The sequence below is a fragment of the Brachycentrus maculatus genome, unplaced genomic scaffold, assembly GCF_059751285.1.
Source record: "Brachycentrus maculatus isolate JH-2025_06_01 unplaced genomic scaffold, ASM5975128v1 h1tg000108l, whole genome shotgun sequence".
Lineage (NCBI taxonomy): Eukaryota > Metazoa > Arthropoda > Insecta > Trichoptera > Brachycentridae > Brachycentrus > Brachycentrus maculatus.
The window spans coordinates 750,291-770,831 of NW_028280861.1; the positions used below are offsets into that span (position 1 = coordinate 750,291).

Here is a 20,541-nt window from a genome sequence, read left to right on the forward strand (position 1 = left end):
CATGTTTTCTGAATGCCCAGATAATGCACTATATCCCAGCAAAAGAGGCGTATTTTTAACTTAATATTTACCCGCTACAGGGCAGAAAGTGCTATTTTTGCATTTTGAAGAAAACGTATTGCTTAATTATTTTTTAAATAAAATAAATATTTTTCAAATGGAGAAAAAACATCAGGTTTTACTTAAAAGAATATGTTGCACAGTAAAAAGTTCAATAACTTTTTTCTGGAGTATAAACAAGATATAATATATATCTCTGTAGGTACCTACCTACAGACGAACACAAGAAGAAGTTATATGGATTGGCCTCTGGTTGAAAATCTCGGCTTTTAATATAGCGCATTCTTCCCCTGAACACAGCAAAGCGCCCATTCCGAACGTTCTGGGCGAGAAGATTCGCGATTGGAATTTTACACTGGTTCTCAAACATTATCTCGACATGCCTGTTAATGTACAATTTCCGTAGAACTTTTTTTTAAAGTCTGTTAACACACTATCTGCGGGAAGGGTAATTTTACCTTTTCACTCGACTCGTCGTAAATTGCGTGTAAGTTATTTTTACGCATGACTTTTGCGGCATCTTTTGATCATATCGATATAAACAGTATGGTTAAATGTTATCACTTCTTTTTGGATTATGAGCGCGAATCCGCCCGCAGATAGTGTGTTTAAGAAGAAAGATGATAAATTAAAAAAAAAAACCTATTTATATTAGAATTAGACAGTGACTAAAGCCTCCAACATTCACCACAAAAGCTCTAAAGCATAACAAGAAACAAGAAACGAAGAAAAAAAGAATCCTAACCAGGACCTTGACAGGACACTGCAGACTGAGGAAACACATAACAAAAATTAGACTACATGACTCCCCAGTATGCAGATTTTGTATGGAGGATAACGAAACACCAATCGACATATTGATGTGAATTGGTATTTCGAAGTTATATGGAAGTCTGGGCATTTGCGGGGCTAACGACCGATATAGACTGGTTTAAGTGATCACTTTACACACGTGTAGCAATCACCAATTCTACCCATTGACAACCACACTACTCAAATTCTCGAAAGTTGTAGAACTTAAATATGATCCAATTTAGAAACATTGTTCTTGAATCACTAGAACTTCACTAGAGACATCTATTGGTGTGATAAAAATAAGCTTTTTATAAGTAGAAACTATTATACAGTGTACATAATCCAAAATTCGGACATCAATAGTGGTATTCACCAAGTAAAACTTAAAAATGATTTATCCTTAATTTTAAGTCGTAGACTAACAATTTAAGTGTTTTGAATATTGAAAATGTTGAAAGTGTTTGAATATTGAATATTGAAATATTGAGAATTTTGAAAGTTATAAATTAAACCCTGAAGAGGGCAACAGGTTGTTGCCGAAACTAGTTGGTTCATAAAAATGTGAGTGGATCAGAACACAAAGTATTTTTATTTCTCGAAATAATATAACAATTTAAGTCCTTATTGTAGTTTTTTTATGTTAACGACACCCTATATTAGTCCGCCTCCGTAGTGTAATGGTCAGCACGCTCGGCTACCGTTCTGGAGGTCCCGGGTTCGATTTCCAAGGGGGGTAAAATAAATATAAGTGATTTTTTCACTGTCATATTTATTCAATATTACCCTGGACTGGTACCTGAAGCGGAGGGCTGATCACCTTTCCTTCATGTGTAAACGATCAAGATAACACTGCGTTTATATGACGTAGTGCCCTATGCACCATTGGGGTGCGGATAAGGGTTTTATTATATTTTATTATTATATATTAGTTGAATACACTTTTATTCTTTACAGTTTGAGGATATCACAATAAACCGTGGGGGTGTGCTTGTATGAGTGCGCCGTATTAAAAAACGAGAGAAATATTTTTACAAAGCTCCCATTCACTTTTGTGCTTTTATGTTTTGTACAAGTTATTAAAGTGTGCTTTATGAGGGAGACGTGCTCTCTGACGACGCGCCGTCGGTCCTCACGGGGTAGGCAGTGAATTGAAAACAACTTTTTAATCAACTCTACGAGTATTTTATCTACTTCTAAAAGTATTTCTTAAGTAATCAAATAGTTTTTTTGAAATGATTAATTAAGTGAATTTTATTGAACATAAATAAAATGAAAATTCAAAGACATCACAATTTCATAAAGGTTATTAATATATAGAGTACATAAACAGGGAATCCACCTTATTCGCTTTCTATTATGGCACAAAAGCAATGTTTACCTTGCCTTACTAGCGTTCTATAATGGTACACAAGTTGGACTTATCTTGCCTTACTAGCGTTCTATAATTGTCTAAAAGTGTTTGCCTTGCCTGACTAACGTTCTATAATGGTACACAAGTTGGAATTACCTTGCCTTACTAGCGTTCTTTATTGGTACAAAAGCAATGTTTACCTTGCCTTACTAGCGTTCTATAATCGTACAAAAGCAGTGTTTACCTTGCCTTACTAGCGTTCTATAATGGTACACAAGTTGGACTTACCTTGCCTTACTAGCGTTCTATAATTGTCTAAAAGCAGTGTTTACCTTGCCTTCCTAGCGTTCTATAATGGTCCATAAGTTGGACTTACCTTGCCTTACTATAATTGTCTAAAAGCAGTGTTTACCTTGCCTTACTAGCGTTCTATAATGGTACACAAGTTGGACTTATCTTGCCTTACTAGCGTTCTATAATTGTCTAAAAGCAGTGTTTGCCTTGCCTGACTAACGTTCTATAATGGTACACAAGTTGGAATTACCTTGCCTTACTAGCGTTCTTTATTGGTACAAAACTAGTGTTTACCTTGCCTTACTAGCGTTCTATAATTGTCTAAGAGCAGTGTTTACCTTGCCTTACTAGCGTTCTATAATTGTCTAAAAGCAGTGTTTACCTTGCCTTATTAGCTGTCTATAATGACACAAAAGCAGTGTTTACCTTGCCTTATTAGCTGTCTATAATGATACAAAAGCAGTGTTTACCTTGCCTTATTAGCTGTCTATAATGACACAAAAGCAGTGTTTACCTTGCCTCATTAGCTATCTATAATGATACAAAAGCAGTGTTTACCTTGCCTTATTAGCTGTCTATAATGATACAAAAGCAGTGTTTACCTTGTCTTATTAGCTATCTATAATGATACAAAAGCAGTGTTTACCTTGTCTTACTAGCGTTCTATAATGGTACAAAAGCAGTATCAACCCTGTTTTTCTAGATATATTATATTTTAATACGCCTAGATTAATGATTTTCTCCATAGATTTCGCTCATCACATCAATCAAAATTGCTTCAAATCAGCTAATATCACGTCATATCCGGTGTTTCTATATAGCGACGTACTTCTTAAAAGGTTCCCAAAGAGATTTGTACATCAATCCTTGTATATATGTAGGATTTAGACGCTCCCTTCGTAAAAGGGAAGAATGGCTTTGGATCAACTTGCCATGTAAATAAAAGGGGTGATCCATTGTCCGCTAATTCTCCGTTTCACGGGTGTCATGCACCTCACTATGATTGATGCATTTGATGACGTCAGACGTTGCTTCACGAGGGTTTAACTGTTCGTGCATGTGATACGAAAAATTGGTATTAATACTCATATTGAAATCAGTATTTAACGAAACAAACAATGCTTAGATAGTTAGATAGTTAGCTGGAGTGTCCCTTAGAGACAAAATAAATAATTAACGCATTCGTGGAACCCTGGCTGTAACAGGCATCAATAGTAAGGTAGAAGAAAGGCAATTGAGATGGTATGGACACAAAGGACGTAGAGAACCTGATCATATTGTGAACCAGGCGATCGCCATGGATCTTCCTCGAATGACGTCTAGAGGAAGACCAAAGAATTCATGGATGCTGCAGAAATATAACATGACTCGAAGGCATGGCCTAGGTGACGTTGTCCATGATAGAAGGACCTTCAACCTGTTATACAGTGTACATAATCCAGAATTCGGACCTCAATAGTGGTATTCACCAAGTAAAACTTAAAAATAATTTATCCTTAATTTTAAGTCGTAGACTAACAATTTAAGTGTTTTGATGCTGCAGAAATATAACATGACTCGAAGGCATGGCCTAGGTGACGTTGTCCATGATAGAAGGACCTTCAACCTGAGGACGAGGAGAGCTGACCCCATATTATTTTTGACACAGCTAAAATTTATAAAGAAATGCGATTTTATGAATTGATTCAGCAGTCCCTTTGTGGTAGTAAATATTTTTTTTTTCAATTGAAATTTTATATCATATAATAAAATACCACTTTTTCTTCAAATCTATTGTGACATGTGTTTCGATGCATACCGAATCATTTTCAAATACCGTATGTGAAACAAATTTTAAATTTTAGACTTGTCCTTGAGACGTTGAAGGATGAAGATAGGGTAGGAGCTGTTTCTTATTTTTGTTTATTTATTTATTTATTTTTCAGTGGGAACGTAAACAATAGGGGGAGGCTTTAGTCATTGTCATATTATTATTTTTTTATGAATTTCTGGTTCAAAATATTAAAGTTTAAGACTTTTTGTATTAATTATTTTTACAACAGGTGAAAAGCCCTGTAAATACCCAGAATAACATATCGCTCACTCCTCTCTACGTCAACACAACGTCATAAATAAAAAAACTTGATTTTTCAGGAGATCGTTTTTAAAGTTTAAAAATGTAAAACATTGTATTTAAAATAAATATCAAGCCACATATTGAACTTTTTACTGTGCAACAGATCTTTTTACGTAAAACCTAAATGTTTTTTCTCCATTTGAAAATATTTAGTATATTTAAAAATATAATTGAACAATACCTTTTCTTCAAAATTCAAAAACAACACTTTCTGCCCTGAACCGGGTAAATATTAAGTTAAAAAAATGCCGCTTTTGCTGGGATATAGTACATTTTCTGAGCATTCCGAAAACATGCACAACTGAAAATTGACGATTTTTTATATATGACGTTCTTGAAAGGAGTGAGCGATATGTTTCTTTCATCTATATTGAGGTGTCAAAATGTAAATATACCGTTGTTTTCGGATCATAATTTTATCCTTGTCAACCAATCCTTTGATAGAATTATAGAGTAACTAGTCATTCTATCCTCTCGTGTTACCAATGTTGTATAATTTGAATGACTCGTTTTGCATATGTGTTGTTTCGCATTTGGTTTCCATGGTTACAGCCGGCGCTCCATACATTTGTAAAATCAATCGATAATATATTCGTATACTATCGATGTTTGCGCCTGCAGATGTACATATATAGCAGACAAGTCAATCAATCTCATATGTAAGGATATGCAGAGGGGGTGCATTCTAATTATTCATATGTAGCCGGGATTTGCTTATACGTTAAGGGCATTAATTAAAAATACTGTAGACGCTTGCACAATGGAGTACTGGTTCCAACCCTAGTGTACGGGAGTCAAGTATGTAGTTGGCAAAAGATGGATGAAAGTAGACTGGATGCAGTTGAAATGCGGTCTCTCAGTGCGGCAGAACTATATATGATAGATGTTCCAATGGTGGTATGAGGAAAGAATCCAAGGTTGACATAAGCATTATCCATCGAATAAGGAAAGGTGTGTTGAGATAGTTTGGACATTTGAATCCACGGAGTGAAAAAAGAACAGTTATATAATTTTATAAGGCGAATTTGTTTGGTAACAGACACAGAAAAAGACCCAGGGAAACTTGGAATGATCAAGTATTTTAAATACTTGAACATGGTTGCGTATGAAGAGATGGATGAGATAGGAAAATATGATGATTATTTGCAGACAGATTGGTGTGGCTTTCTATTCTCTCTCTTCTACCCCCGCGATTAGTGACGGTTAGTTATATACAGTGGCGTGTAGAGTTTTTAATCAGGGTCGGCAGTAGTGTTGGGTAAGGATAAGGCACGGTAGGCACTGGTCGTGTTTCTATATGGAGCGCGAGTAATCCAGGGTAGGCACTGCTTTTCTGCCTATAGTAAATTTAACATATATGTATGTGTATATATGTACATATATTGTTTATATATTTGTCCATCTCCATGGTGTAATGGTGTAAAGCGTGTTTAGTTATCGTGCTGGAGGTCCCGGGTACAATTTACAGGGGGGTTAAAATAAATACTAGTGATTTTATATTCTAATAATTATTTATTATTTTTCTGGACTGGTACCTGAAGCGGAGGGCTGATTACCTTTCCTTCATGTGTTTACTATCAAGATAGCACTGCGTTTATATGATACCCTATAAACGATGTTCCATTGGGTGCGGATAAGGGTTAAAAGAATATATATACATATATATATATATATATATATATATATATATATATATATATATATATATATATATATATATATATATATATATATATATATATATATATATATATATGTATATATATATATATATATATATATATATATATATATATATATATATATATATATATATATATATATATATATATACACATATTTTATATTATTAAATATATTATTTTATACTGCTCTGTTTAAGAAAAACACTGTCTTTGAGTGCCTTTAAAGTCGACAGTCTACTGCGTGTCCCTTGTTGAAAATTTTAGTTCAAAAAATTTAATTCACAAAATTGCTTACAGAAGACTACAAACAAGACATCCTGCAAGATTGTGTGTTACTCGCTCTCTCAATGTCTTCCAAAGACAAACAAACAATACTTCTATCTTTTTCCTCCCCGTCCGCGCTCTATGGTTCCGTTGCGTCGCGCGGGAAAACGGGCGAAAAAACAAACATGGCGGCCGTGTATTCTGCAAAAAAGGCGGGCTTTTACGGTAATTACATTTCTGTGTTTTTCCAACATTCGAGATGCTGGCGCTGTTGTGTTCTTATTAATCAGAGCAGTCCTCTCGCGACAGACGAGAATCCCGTGTCGACAGGGTCATCTAATGAATTTATAAAGCAACACTGGGAATTTTTTGTCAACACAATTCAACATTATTAAAAAACACACTCTTATCCGTACCCCAATGGTGCATAGGGCACTGCGTCATATAAACGCAGTGTTATTGATCGTTTACACATGAAGGAAAGGTGATCAGCCCTCCGCTTCAAGTACCAGTCCAGGGTAGTATTGAATAAATATTACAGTGAAAAAATCACTCGAATTTATTTGACCCCCCCTGGGAATCGAACCCGGGGCCTCCAGAACGGTAGCCGAGCGTGCTGACCATTACACTTTGGAGGCGGACAAATGGACGTTATAATTAAGTTATAATAAAATATTTATAGTGATTTTAAAACAAAGTTACGTTTTAATTAAAACGTTTGATTCAGTTCACGTTTTTAGTCGCGTAGTCCGCCAGACGTATGTTTAGTTATTAAGGATTAAAAAATGATTTAGTTTGTAAGAGATTAAATCACTCGTAAACGTACGCAGGTTGTAAAAAAATCAATCGTCAGTTATTGATTTAATTTAATAAATGAATGCATCAACTCAACGACGGGTATATACGTCATACGGTTATATGATCGATGAGTCGTCCAAATATGCGCATATTCCAGTCATGTATCGAATCCTGCTAAATGTACCGGAAAAACAAATTGATATGGTGACTTTCTGAGGAATGAACTGGGGTTGGAACTTCGAAAGGGAGTTTGTATTGAGATGTATCGAATATGTTTTTATGGCTGAATACACATATTCATTTAGTACAATATCGCATTTGTTTTGATCCAATAAGAGTATTGTAAAGTCAGCATTATGTTGAAGTTTGAGGGACATTCGATGATAATAATTTTACATTTATTTAAATTTCATGTACAGAAAATAAATAAATACATTGGCGGGCTTATTGCTAAAAAGAAATATCGGCCAACTAACCAAAAACAGACTAGTGATATTGGTCGAAACGTTTGATACCATATATAGCTGGTTGCAATCAGAGGGTAGATGGTACAGAATGTATTTCCGCTCCTAGTAAAAATTGTACCGTCTCTAATAACTTTTAAGAAACGTCTGAGATATTACTATGTATCATTAGAATCCTAACTGTCCATCAAACCTCCTTGCTTAGTTTCTCCCTCTACCTCCATCCCTAAACTCCATTTTTCCCTTGCCTTCCATATATTGTATAGCTGTTTGCAATCAGAGGGTAGATAGTACTTGAACATTTAAAAATACATAAATTACAAATTGACAAAAAAAAATACAAAATATGATAATAAGGAGGGCAAAGGAACAAGGGAGTTTAGGAAAGGAGGTAGAGGGTAAACTAAGGGAGGAGGATTGATGGACAGTTAGGATTCTTATGATAAATAGTAATGTCTCAGATGTTACTTAAAAGTTTTTAGGGAAGGTGAATTTTTTTCAATTATAGGTTTAGTGATCACTTTACACACGTGTACCATTTACCAATCCTACCCATTATTGAAAACCATGTTTAAATTGTAAATTTTTTTAATGGTTCAATTTCCAGATGACTTCATATACGTATCGCATAATACAGTTTTCCACCCTTATTAATACTAGAGGGTTCCAAATGCGTTTCGCGACGGATCCGATAATTGCCATGCCCGTTACTGCCACCCCTGTCCGTAACTGTCCGGCTCATCCCCTAATCTGCGGACAGACGACGGACACGCACTGTATCGGTAATTGATGACACAGCCACCCTATGTATATAGGGGTGAAATGGCGAATGTGTGATAGAGACGTGTGTGATAATTATTCCATATTTGTGTCGATTAGATATAAGCTCTTCAGAAAAATATGCCCCTAATGCGTTCAACGTATTCAGTATATCGTCTACAATCAACTTTTAAAATGATATATATATATATATATATATATATATATATATATATATATATATATATATATATATATATATATATATATATATATATATATATATATATATATATATATATATATATATATATAAATATATATGTATATACATTTATATATATTTATTTATATATATATATATATATATATATATATATATATATATATATATATATATATATATATATATATATATATATATATATATATATATATATATATATATATAGAGGATGTAAATTAAGTGCAAATAATAGTTAGTATTTAATATAATTTAAGCTAACTAAAGATTTTTTTTCTTGAATGCTTTTCGCAGACACTTTGTGGCACATTTTATAAACTTTATAAAATAAAATAAAAACTTTGCTTTTTATTGATACACTTTTTATACATGTTAAACCCTGATGATGACAAGTTTCTTGTCGGTTGGAGAAAAATTGTACCATTAAAAAAGTGGTTCAAAACAGGTTTGTTTTATTTTTTAAAGTTAAAAAATCTGTGTTGAGATGTCGAAAGATGGTAAAATATACAATATATTGTTTCGAGAAATAAAAATACTTTGTGTTTTGATCCACTCACATTTTTAATAACCAACTAGTTTCGGCAACAGCCTGTTGCCCTCTTCAGGGTTTAATTTATGACATAAATTAAACCCTGGAGAGGGCAACAGGTTTTTGCCGAAACTAGTTGGTTAATAAAAATGTGAGTGAATCAAAACACAAAGTATTTTTATTTCTCGAAATAATGCATCAAAATGATCCACAAAGTTAATGCATTCAATAATCAAAACAAAATATACAAAACATTACCGTTTGAAAACACAACGTAGCAAGTCGCTTGATTCCCAGACTTGCTATATATTATCATGCTCCCTCGACGTGGATCGTACAGACATCACACAAGGGTAGTCGCGTTAGGGGTGAATCCATACACGGACGGTTCGAGCCACCCACCCCCGAATGATTTAGCCTAAACCGAAGCTTATTCAGGGGTAATTTCTTAATTAGTGGAATGTTTTGTGAGTGGTATTGTGGTATTGCCCAGTTATGAAGGACCACCTAGTTCAAATCGTCAGGGGAGAATGTGAAAACATGTTGAAAACAGTGAGAAAAATAGTTACTTGATTTTCATATTGTTTTTTGACATCTCATCAAAGATGAAGAAGAATATGGAAGACTTCCATATTCTTCTTCATCTTTGATGAGATGTCAAAAAAAATTATGAAAAATAACTAATTATGTAATTGGAGATAATCCAGATTTGTGAACAAGTATTTGGACACACTCAAAATATATATGCCAAATACTTGAAAGTGTTCAGGTTAGGAGTCGTAACAATCGGCTGGTATGTATGAGGAGATGCACGAACGTGGAAGAGGCAAATAATGTTTGCAAGGACAGAGTGGTGTGGCGCTCTATTCTCTCTGCCTACCCCTGCGGGGAAGCGGCGCGATGGTTAGTTAATTTTTTTTTAAAGTTAGTTTAAATGAATAAAATTTTCAAAAATGTGTTTGGATTTGGACGTTGATGGCTTACTCATTACAACCGTAGTTTTTTTGAACTCTCAACACAGACGAAAATGAAACGAGTATGGATGTCTGGGTATTTACAAGTCATTGGTTATTTATTTATTGGAAAGCCAACAGAAGATTTACAAAAAATAACAAAATATAATAAAAAAAACTCCGATAACATGTTTTCGCTTAAAAGTTATCTTAAAATATTTATTGATTTGGCGTTTAATTTGTAGAACTCCATTTTAATTTGTGTAATTAATTGTTTAAAAAAAACACAGATTTTTTGAGTCTACTAAGTTGTATTTTATTGTTGAAATAAACACATGAAAATTAATACTGTGATATGGTTTCGCCTACTTCTGGCATTTTCAAACAAATGTGAAGATTAAATGGACTGACAGTTCTAAAATATAGAATAAATTTATAGCTACATACATACATAAGGACCGTCAGTCCATTTGAACTTCACATTCTTTTGAAAATGCCATAACTAGGCGAAATAATTGTCACAATATTGATATTTATGTGTTATTTTTTAATAAAATACAATCTAGTAGACTCGAAATATCTTTGTTTGCTTTAAAAATTCATATATATTTCAAATACTTGGTCGTGGTCAGGTATAGAGTAGGAATAATATATATATATATATATATATATATATATATATATATATATATATATATATATATATATATATATATATATATATATATATATATAGTCCATGGTAATATTGAATACAGTGAAAAAATCACTTATATTTATTTTACCCCCCTTGGGAATCGAACCCGGGACCTCCAGAATGGTAGCCGAGCGTGCTGACCATTACACTACGGAGGCGGACAAATATAAATATATAAATAAAATAAATGAAGTTATGGATGAAGAGATGCATTGATAATGTATTGATTGCAAAGGCAAATCGGTGTGGCGTCCTATTCTCTCTGCCGACCCCTGTGAAAAGTGGCGTGATGGTTAGTTTGTGAGTTTCTTTTTCCAGTGATAATTTACATCCCTATTTTCGTGGAATACTACCCTAAGGGAAATATATAGATATCTACCCTTCTACAGACCGAAATCCCGACCAAACTAACTTCATTATCTCCCGAAGGTGTCTCATTGGTCGGGGCTGCTTCCTGCAGTCCTCGGAAGCTGCTTCCGGTTCGGGACCGGAAGTGGGGCTCCGCAGCCTTTGTCTCCCCCGCCGGACGTCCGGTTATGCTACAAACGGGCCTAACGCCTTCTTTCTCTTCCCCCTTTTGTTCTTTCAATTTAGATTCTGATTCCGCTCTCTAATTGATCCAATTTAAGAGTTTTAAAAAAATTACGAGGCGAATGTAAATGGGAAAAGAAGCAGAGGAAGACCGAGAAAAACATGGCACGATCAGGTTATGCCAAATACTTGAAAGTGGTCAGGTTAGGAGTCGTAATAATCGGCGGGTATGTATGAGGAGATGCATGAACGTGGAAGAGGCGAAGAATGTTTGCAAAGACAGAGTGGTGTGGCGTTCTATTCTCTCTGCCTACCCCTGCGGGGAAGCGGTGTGATGGTTAGTTAGTTAGTTAAAAAAATGTGGAAGAGGTGTAGAATCTTTGCTATGACAGACTAATGTGGCATTCTATTTTCTCTGGCTATCCTTGCGGAGAACCGGCATGTATTTTTAAGGAAAACGGTCCGCCTCCGTGGTGTGATGGTTAGCGTGTTTAGCTACCGTGCTGGAGGTCCCGGGTTCGATTCCCAGGGGGGGTGAAAATAGATATTAGTGATTTCACACTCTTTAACTAATTGCATATATATTACCCTGGACTGGTACCTGAGGCGAAGGTCTGATCAGCTTTCCTTCATGTGTTAACGATTAAGATAACACTGCCTTTTTATGATGCAGTGCCCTATGCACCATCGGGTGCGGAAAAGAATTGTAAATTGAAAAATGTAATGAAAAAACGCATTTCACCTAACGGATTTTTCGCAAAAATAACAAACTTGCTCCTGCAATGAATCAAGCAGGATGCAGTTCTCTATGCACCATCGGGTGCGGATAAGGGTTAGAAGAAGATGAATATATATATATATATATATATATATATATATATATATATATATATATATATATATATATATATATATATATATATATATATATATATATATATATATTAATATATATATATATATATATATATTTATATATATTTATATATATATATATATATTTATATATATATATATATATATATATATATATATATATATTATATATATATATATATATATATATATATATATATATATATATATATATATATATATATATATATATATATATATATATATATATATATATATATATATATATATATATATATATATATATATATATATATATATATATATATATATATATATATATATATATATATATATATATGTATATATATATATATATATATATATATATATATATATATATATATATATATATATATATATATATATATATGTATATGTATTTCATATCAAAATTGTCTTAAATTTATGACAGTATGTACCTCACCGTACGATAAATTAAATTAGAAAGATGTGTATTATGTTCTTAATTTTCCCGAACATAATATTTGCTGTAGGTACCTACTCTCTTATTGCTGTGGTCCAAGATCAAAGCGCGCGTTGTGGTACGAGATCTTACACAAATATTTATTCTCTCTTTGAAGACCGCCAAGTCGTACGCGATATTCATCCCACCCTGTATATGTATATTTAGGGGAAAATGTTGTACTTCGAGAAACTGTTGATAATTGTTTATTAAAATTTATTCATACGTTGCTTTATTCGTGTTATGATGACTATTACGTATAAACGTCTTTGAAATTTATGAAAATTAATGTATTCACTTTGTGGCAATATAATATTTATACGTGCTCAGTTTAAGTTGTACTTGATAAATACCAATATTTCTAAAAAAAAACCTATTGTGACACGTGTTTTGATGCATTCCCCGTCATTTTGAAATACCGTATAATAATAATAAATTTTAATATCTTATATAGCTTCATTTTCGTAAAATACTACCTCAAGGGCGCTATATGGTATTAGTCATTTAGTCAGTTATACGCGTCAGTAGGTACAATGCAGTGCTCTATACACCATTTAGGTCTGTAGAAAAGGAAGAATCTGAAATTTCTTTGACAACATTATTTTTTAATATTTCTAAATGAAATTATTGAAAAAAAAACTCCCTTTTATATATTATTAATTAATTAGGCATTAATTTTCCGGAAAACAATACAAAAATTAAATCTCTTACGTAACACCCTTTTCAGTTCATTAATGTAAACACGACTAGTTTCGAGATCTACTGATGTTCTCAAAACTGGTCGTGTTCGCATTAATAAACTCAAAAAAGGTCTTATACAAATGTTTAATTTTTATATTTCAATCCCTTTCAAATACATTTATATTATTTGAACAGCTTTCTCTTCTTCAAACCCTTATCCGCACCCCAATAGTGCATAGGGCACTGTATCATATAAACGCAGTGTTATCTTGATCGTTAACTCATGGAGGAAAGGTGATCAGCCCTCCGATTCAGGCACGAGTCTAGGGTAATTTATTTATGAAGAATATTTAACAGAACATTAATATAAATACATTAAAAATAATGAATAACAAATAAAACAGGTTATTGTAACATTCCAATTATAAAATTTCACAAATCGCTCACTCCTTTCAACAACGTCATAAATCAAAAAACTTGATTTTTCAGGATATCGTTTTTAAAGTTTAATAATATAGTACAATGTATTCATAAAAAAAAAACCCTTATCCGCACCCCAATGGTGCATAGGGCACTGCGTCATATAAACGCAGTGTTATCTTGATCGTTTACACATGAAGGAAAGGTGATCAGCCCACCGCTTCAGGTACCAGTCCAGGGTAATATTGAATAAATATTACAGTGAAAAAATCACTTATATTTATTTGACCCCCCCTGGGAATCGGGGTATGGTAGCCGAGCGTGCTGGCCATTACACTATCTAGGTTTCTAGCTAGGAGGATAGCTTGCTAGCGAGGTACAACACCTTCCCCTATGCAGAGTGCACTTTGATCGAGAGATTGAGCCATTTTCATCTCGAGTAGGAATAGATCAATGGACCGTTTTACTGGGTGATGTAGAGCTCAGCGCGTCTCGGCTTGCCAACCGGTAATGTGAGTCATCGATCGATTTGCAGGACTATAAATACCCTATAAAAGCTCATCAATATATAACCTACAAATAGACCTTTGAAATCTTAATTCATTTGCTTAATATCCATTAAAATTCCATTTTCTCTGCGATTGTTCCGCAGTCGTTATTATGCAATTTACAAAGCACATGTTTCAGATTGAGATTAAGATAACACTGTGTCAATACGATGCATTGCCCCATGCACTATTCTGTGCGGATAAAATGTCCGTTTTAAAAATTTTGAGGGCCATCTTGTAGGGCTGTGGTTTTGATCCTTTTTTACACACTGGGAGCACTTTTGATCATAAGGAAAATTTGCGGTACAAGATCCGAAAAAAACATACCAAGAAAACTTTTATCAATATTTACATATATATGTATATATATAAATATATATATATATATATATATATATATATATATATATATATATATATATATATATATATATATATATGTGTGTAATATAAGCTACTGATTCTTCTACATCTTTAACAATTTTAAAATTTGAAATAAAAAAATTTCGTATTAATGTATACGCTTTAAATTTTAGTTTGTAATGTGTATCTTAATTTGAACGTATTAAGTGGCGAAGAATGTTTGCATAGAAAGAATGGTATGGCGTTCTATTCTCTTTGCTTACCCCTGCGGGGAAGCGGCGTGATGGTAAGTTGGTTTTAATGTTATTTTTTTTCAGAATTGAATTGACCCATGATAGCATCTATTCCGGATTTGCTTCCAATTTCCTCATTTCTTCTTCCTCAGAATACCAACTAAGTTTTTCTTCTTCTTTCCAGTGCTCCGCGATGACTTCAGGGCGCAGCCTCACGACACGCGGGTTGCGGCCGGAGAGACTGCCCTGCTGGAATGCGGACCCCCGAAAGGGAACCCTGAGCCCACCGTGTACTGGACCAAAAACGGTCAAAATCTTGACATGGAATCTAACTCCAGGTAATATTTCATATCGGAAATTTTCTTTTTGGCACTAAAATCATTACGCTACAGTTTGATGGAAAGATTATTTGGGAACCTCAATCAAAAAAAATGATTTCTCAGGAGAACGTTTTTAAATTTTAAAAATATAATACAAATATAATACAAATGTATTAAAAATAAATGTCGAGCCACTTATTGAACTTTAGACTGTGCCACAGATCTTTTTAGGTAAAACCTGAAGGTTTTTTCTCCATTTCTTTATTTTTCAGAAGATCGTTTTTAGAGTTTAAGAATACAATAAAATGTATTAAAAATAATTTTGTCCGCCTCCGTAGTGTAATGGTCAGCACGCTCGGCTACCGTTCTGGAGGTCCCGGGTTCGATTCCCAAGGGGGGTAAAATAAATATAAGTGATTTTTTCACTGTAATATTTATTCAATATTACCATGGACTGGTACCTGAAGCGGAGGGCTGATCACCTTTCCTTCATGTGTAAACGATCAAGATAACACTGCGTTAATATGACACAGTGCCCTATGCACCATTGGGGTGCGGATAAGGGTTTAAAAAAAAAAAAATAAAAATAAATATCAAGCCACTTATTGAACTTTATACTGTGCGTCAGATCTTTTTAGGCAAAACCTGAATGTTTTTTCTCCATTTGAATAATATTTAGAATATTAAAAAAAAAAATTAAACAATTCCTTTTCCTTGAAATGCAAAAACAACACTTTCTGCCCTGTAGCTGGTAAATATTAAGTTAAAAATATGCCGCTTTTGCTGGAATATAGATAGTACATTTTCTGGGCATTCCGAAAACATGCACAACTGAAAATTGACGATTTTTGATTTATGTATGACGTTCTTGAAAGGAGTGAGCGATATTTAAACATATATCTAAAGAGATGGTTATGAACAAGTGAAAAAAGGTATGTTTTTTATTATTCGTTCTTGTAGTCGCATACCCTTCCCGAATCTCATCAAGGAATTGTCCTTGGAACTTCCAAGACATAAAAGATGGCGATGCCAATAAATGGTAACAACAACATATGAAATGAAAAGAACTTACCTCTTATTCCTTTCTTGATAATATTGATCCTACGTCAGGATCCACTTCTTCTAGTTCATCTTCTCTGGTCCATCTTCTATCTTCCTTTGATCCACCGAGAGATGGAAACTCACGCGTACTCTAATGAGCAAGACACGTTTTTGACTGTTCGTTACTTTGTTTTTTTTAGCGATTCGCAAACGACACATTCCGAAGTCGTTCCAATATCAAAATGCCTTGTAATCAAGTACCGGCCAAACAGCCACTCGATCTATGTAGTCGCATACGTAATGATTTTTAAAGTTTAATTTTTAAAGTAGTTAATGTAGTATAAATACCTGGAAGAGGGACGGGTGGGAGGAAAGTGGCTTTGGAGAATATGAAGTTTAACACAACATTTCGATAGAATACAGTAAACAGAACAGGTTTGCATTTAAATGGTTTTTTGTGCAATATTGAAAATGTAACTTTTTGGTGAGGACTTTCACAAATAAGGATTTTATTTGAACATTCCTATATCCAAACTGTCTGTCTGCCTCGCAGACTGTGCCTGGTGTCCGGCGGCAGCCTGGTGATCTATATAGTTTGTTATTCGAACATTCCCCTAATATCCACACTGTCTGTCTCCCCCGCAGGCTGTGTCTGGTGTCCGGCGGCAGCCTGAATGTCTATATAGTTTGTTTTTTAAACATTTCTCTAATATCCACGCTGTCTGTCTCCCTCGCAGAATGTTTCTGGTGTCCGGCGGCAGGCTGATGATCTATATAGTTTGTTATTCGAACATTCCCCTAATATCCACACTGTCTGTCTCCCCCGCAGGCTGTCCCTGGTGTCCGGCGGCAGCCTGAATGTCTATATAGCTTGTTACTTGAACATTCCCTTAATATCCACACTGTCTGTCTCCCCCGCAGGCTGTCCCTGGTGTCCGGCGGCAGCCTGGTGATCTATATAGTTTGTTATTTGAACATTCCTCTAATATCCGCACTGTCTGTCTCCCCCGCAGGCTGTCCCTGGTGTCCGGCAGCAGCCTGAATGTCTATATAGCTTGTTACTTGAACATCCCCTTAATATCCACACTGTCTGTCTCCCCCGCAGGCTGTCCCTGGTGTCCGGCGGTAGCCTGATGATCTCGGGCGTGCGCGCGGCGGACGCGGGCGCGTACCGCTGCGCCGCGCACTCGGTGGTGGGCGTGCGCGAGAGCCGGCCCGCGCAGCTCGGCGTGCTGCAGCGGCCGCACGTCGTGGCGCGCCCGCAGCCGCAGGCCGCGCTCGTGGGACACAACGCCGAGTTCAGGTGTCAGGTGCGTATATTGACGAAAGATCACTGGCTGAAGAACGAAAAGATTAGCATCGCTTGGAAGTCCATGACGTATGCGTCTATGAGTCGGCTGACGTAGACATCTGTGAGTCTTTCGACGTAGTCATCTGTGAGTCTACTGATGTAAGTATCTCTGAGTTCCGTTGCAAATATGTCAGCAAAGAATCAGCTTCTTTAAATATCCTTTGACATAATTTCTGTGAGACAGCTAATGTGCGCCTGTGACTCTGCTAGCGTAGACGACTTTTAGTCGGCTGACACAGACGCTTATGAGTCTGCTGACCTAGACGACTGTGAGTCGGCTGACGTGCCTATCTTGGAGTGCCTTGATGTAGATTTTCGCGAGTCGCTCGACGTAGATAGGAGTCTACTGACATGAGTCGGCTGACATAGATTTATGAGGCAATTAGTTCAAAAAAATTTAATCATTCAATGATATTGAAACACGTTGAAATACGTTGTCAAAATTTTAAAGCAGTCGATAAAAATATAGTACATCATCAGACCAGTCTGATGATGTCGGTTACGACGAAACCCGGTTGCTCGTCTAGTAAAATTCATGTGGAAAAAATTACACAGTTATTTAACTAACTAACTAACTAACCATCACGCCGCTTCCCCGCAGGGGTAGGCAGAGAGAATAGAGCGCCACAACACTCTGTCCTTGCAAACATTCTTCGCCTCTTCCACGTTCATGCATCTCCTCATACATACCCGCCGATTGTTACGACTCCTAACCTGACCACTTTCAAGTATTTGGCATACCTGATCGTGCCATGTTTTTCTCGGTCTTCCTCTGCTTCTTTTCCCACTAACATTGTTATTTTATTATATAAAATGCAGTTCCACCAAGAAATGTCAGTACAAAACTAAAATATAATTTTCATATTTATTTATGTAATATTACATATTGGTGTCTGCGTTTCTAGGTCGGCGGCGACCCTCTGCCCGAGATTGTGTGGAGTAAGCTGAACGGGCGGCTGCCGGCGGGGCGCGCGGACGCCGGCACGGCCGTGACCAGCAGCGCGGCGGGGCACGCGGCCGCGGCGGCTCCGGGCGGCGGCGCGGTGGCGGCCTCCGCGCAGCTCGTGCTGCAGCGCGCCGAGCCGGCCGACGCGGGCGTGTACGTGTGCACGGCGCGCAACGCCGCCGGCACGGCGAGCGCCAACGCGACGCTGGCCGTCTACTGTGAGTACCTCGCCATACACTTTCCATACTTACTTCAGTCTTCTTCTTGGTCTTCTTGGCCGTCTACTGTGAGTACCTTGCCATACACTTTCCATACTTACTTCAGTCTTCTTCTTGGTCTTCTTGGCCGTCTACTGTGAGTACCTTGCCATACACTTTCCATACTTACTTCAGTCTTCTTCTTGGTCTTCTTGGCCGTCTACTGTGAGTACCTTGCCATACACTTTCCATACTTACTTCAGTCTTCTTCTTGGCCGTCTACTGTGAGTACCTTGCCATACACTTTCCATACTTACTTCAGACTTCTTCTTGGCCTTCTTGGCCGTCTACTGCGAGTACCTTGCCTTACTCTTTCCATACTTACTTCAGTCTTCTTCTTGGCCTTCTTGGCCGTCTACTGTGAGTACCTTGCCATACACTTTCCATACTTACTTCAGTCTTCTTCTTGGCCGTCTACTGTGAGTACCTTACCATACACTTTCCATACTTACTTCAGACTTCTTCTTGGCCTTCTTGGCCGTCTACTGCGAGTACCTCGCCTTACTCTTTCCATACTTACTTCAGTCTTCTTCTTGGCCTTTGTCTTAGTCAACTGAAAATTGATCAAATATCTGGACATACTCGAAAAACAATTTTTTTTACGAAATGCTGTAATTTTTTTTGTTTGCTTATTTTTCTTCACTATGAGTAAACACACTACATCTCGCGTGTTCGCTTTCGACAAAGCTTCCAGTATCATGGCCCAGGATATCGTGTTGAACTAAATTAGCTGAAGGGTGACTCACCCCCTGACGTAATCATATTCAAGGGGTGGTTAGCGTGTAGGGAGAACTTGCACCCAAATTATTATATTATCTTAGTAATATTTTGTGTGTGGCCTTTGTACTGCTAAGTGGCGTTTAAGCTTACAACCGTTGTGTAGATAAACATGCTTGTATGAACAAATATTAAGATAATCAAAATTAATCCGTGTGTAAAATAATCAGAATTTTAAGGGAAATTTAACCGTTTTTAAGTGAAACGAATGCGATTAGATGATTGGACTAGAATATATGAAGTTTCAAGGACGCGGCACGTTTAAGGCACGTTTTGTTACATTAGAGAGAAATAGGATATATTTCGTTGAACAAATATTTCGATTAATTGATTCGGCAGTCACTTTGTGGTAAAATCTATCCATTTTTAATTAATGTTTTATTTAGTAAAAACCACTTTTTCTTAAAATCTACTGTGACACGTGTTTCGATGCATTCCGCATCACTTTCAAACACGGTGTTTGCAAAAAAAAATCCGCACAAAAATGATGTGGAATGCATCGAAACACGTGTCACAGTAGATTTTAATAAATAGTGGTATTTACTGAGTAAAATATTAATTAAAAACAATTATTTCATATCAAAGGCTGGTTAATTTATCACTTTACACACGTATATCATTCACCATTTTACTCACAATAGACAACAACACTGCTTAAGTTTTGGAAGTCATACATATATGAT

At 35.6% G+C, this 20,541-nt stretch overlaps 1 protein-coding gene across 1 annotated transcript in view; it reads left to right on the forward strand.

Moving 5' to 3' along the window:
- Positions 1-20,541, forward strand: part of LOC148310085 (protein sax-3-like) — a 385,600-nt gene that overhangs the window by 324,235 nt on the left and 40,824 nt on the right. The window contains exons 4-6 of the mRNA XM_088259041.1: positions 15,351-15,504; positions 17,633-17,837; positions 18,784-19,042. Of these exons, the coding sequence (XP_088115167.1) occupies positions 15,351-15,504; positions 17,633-17,837; positions 18,784-19,042 (618 nt within the window). The remainder of the gene's footprint in view (positions 1-15,350; positions 15,505-17,632; positions 17,838-18,783; positions 19,043-20,541) is intronic.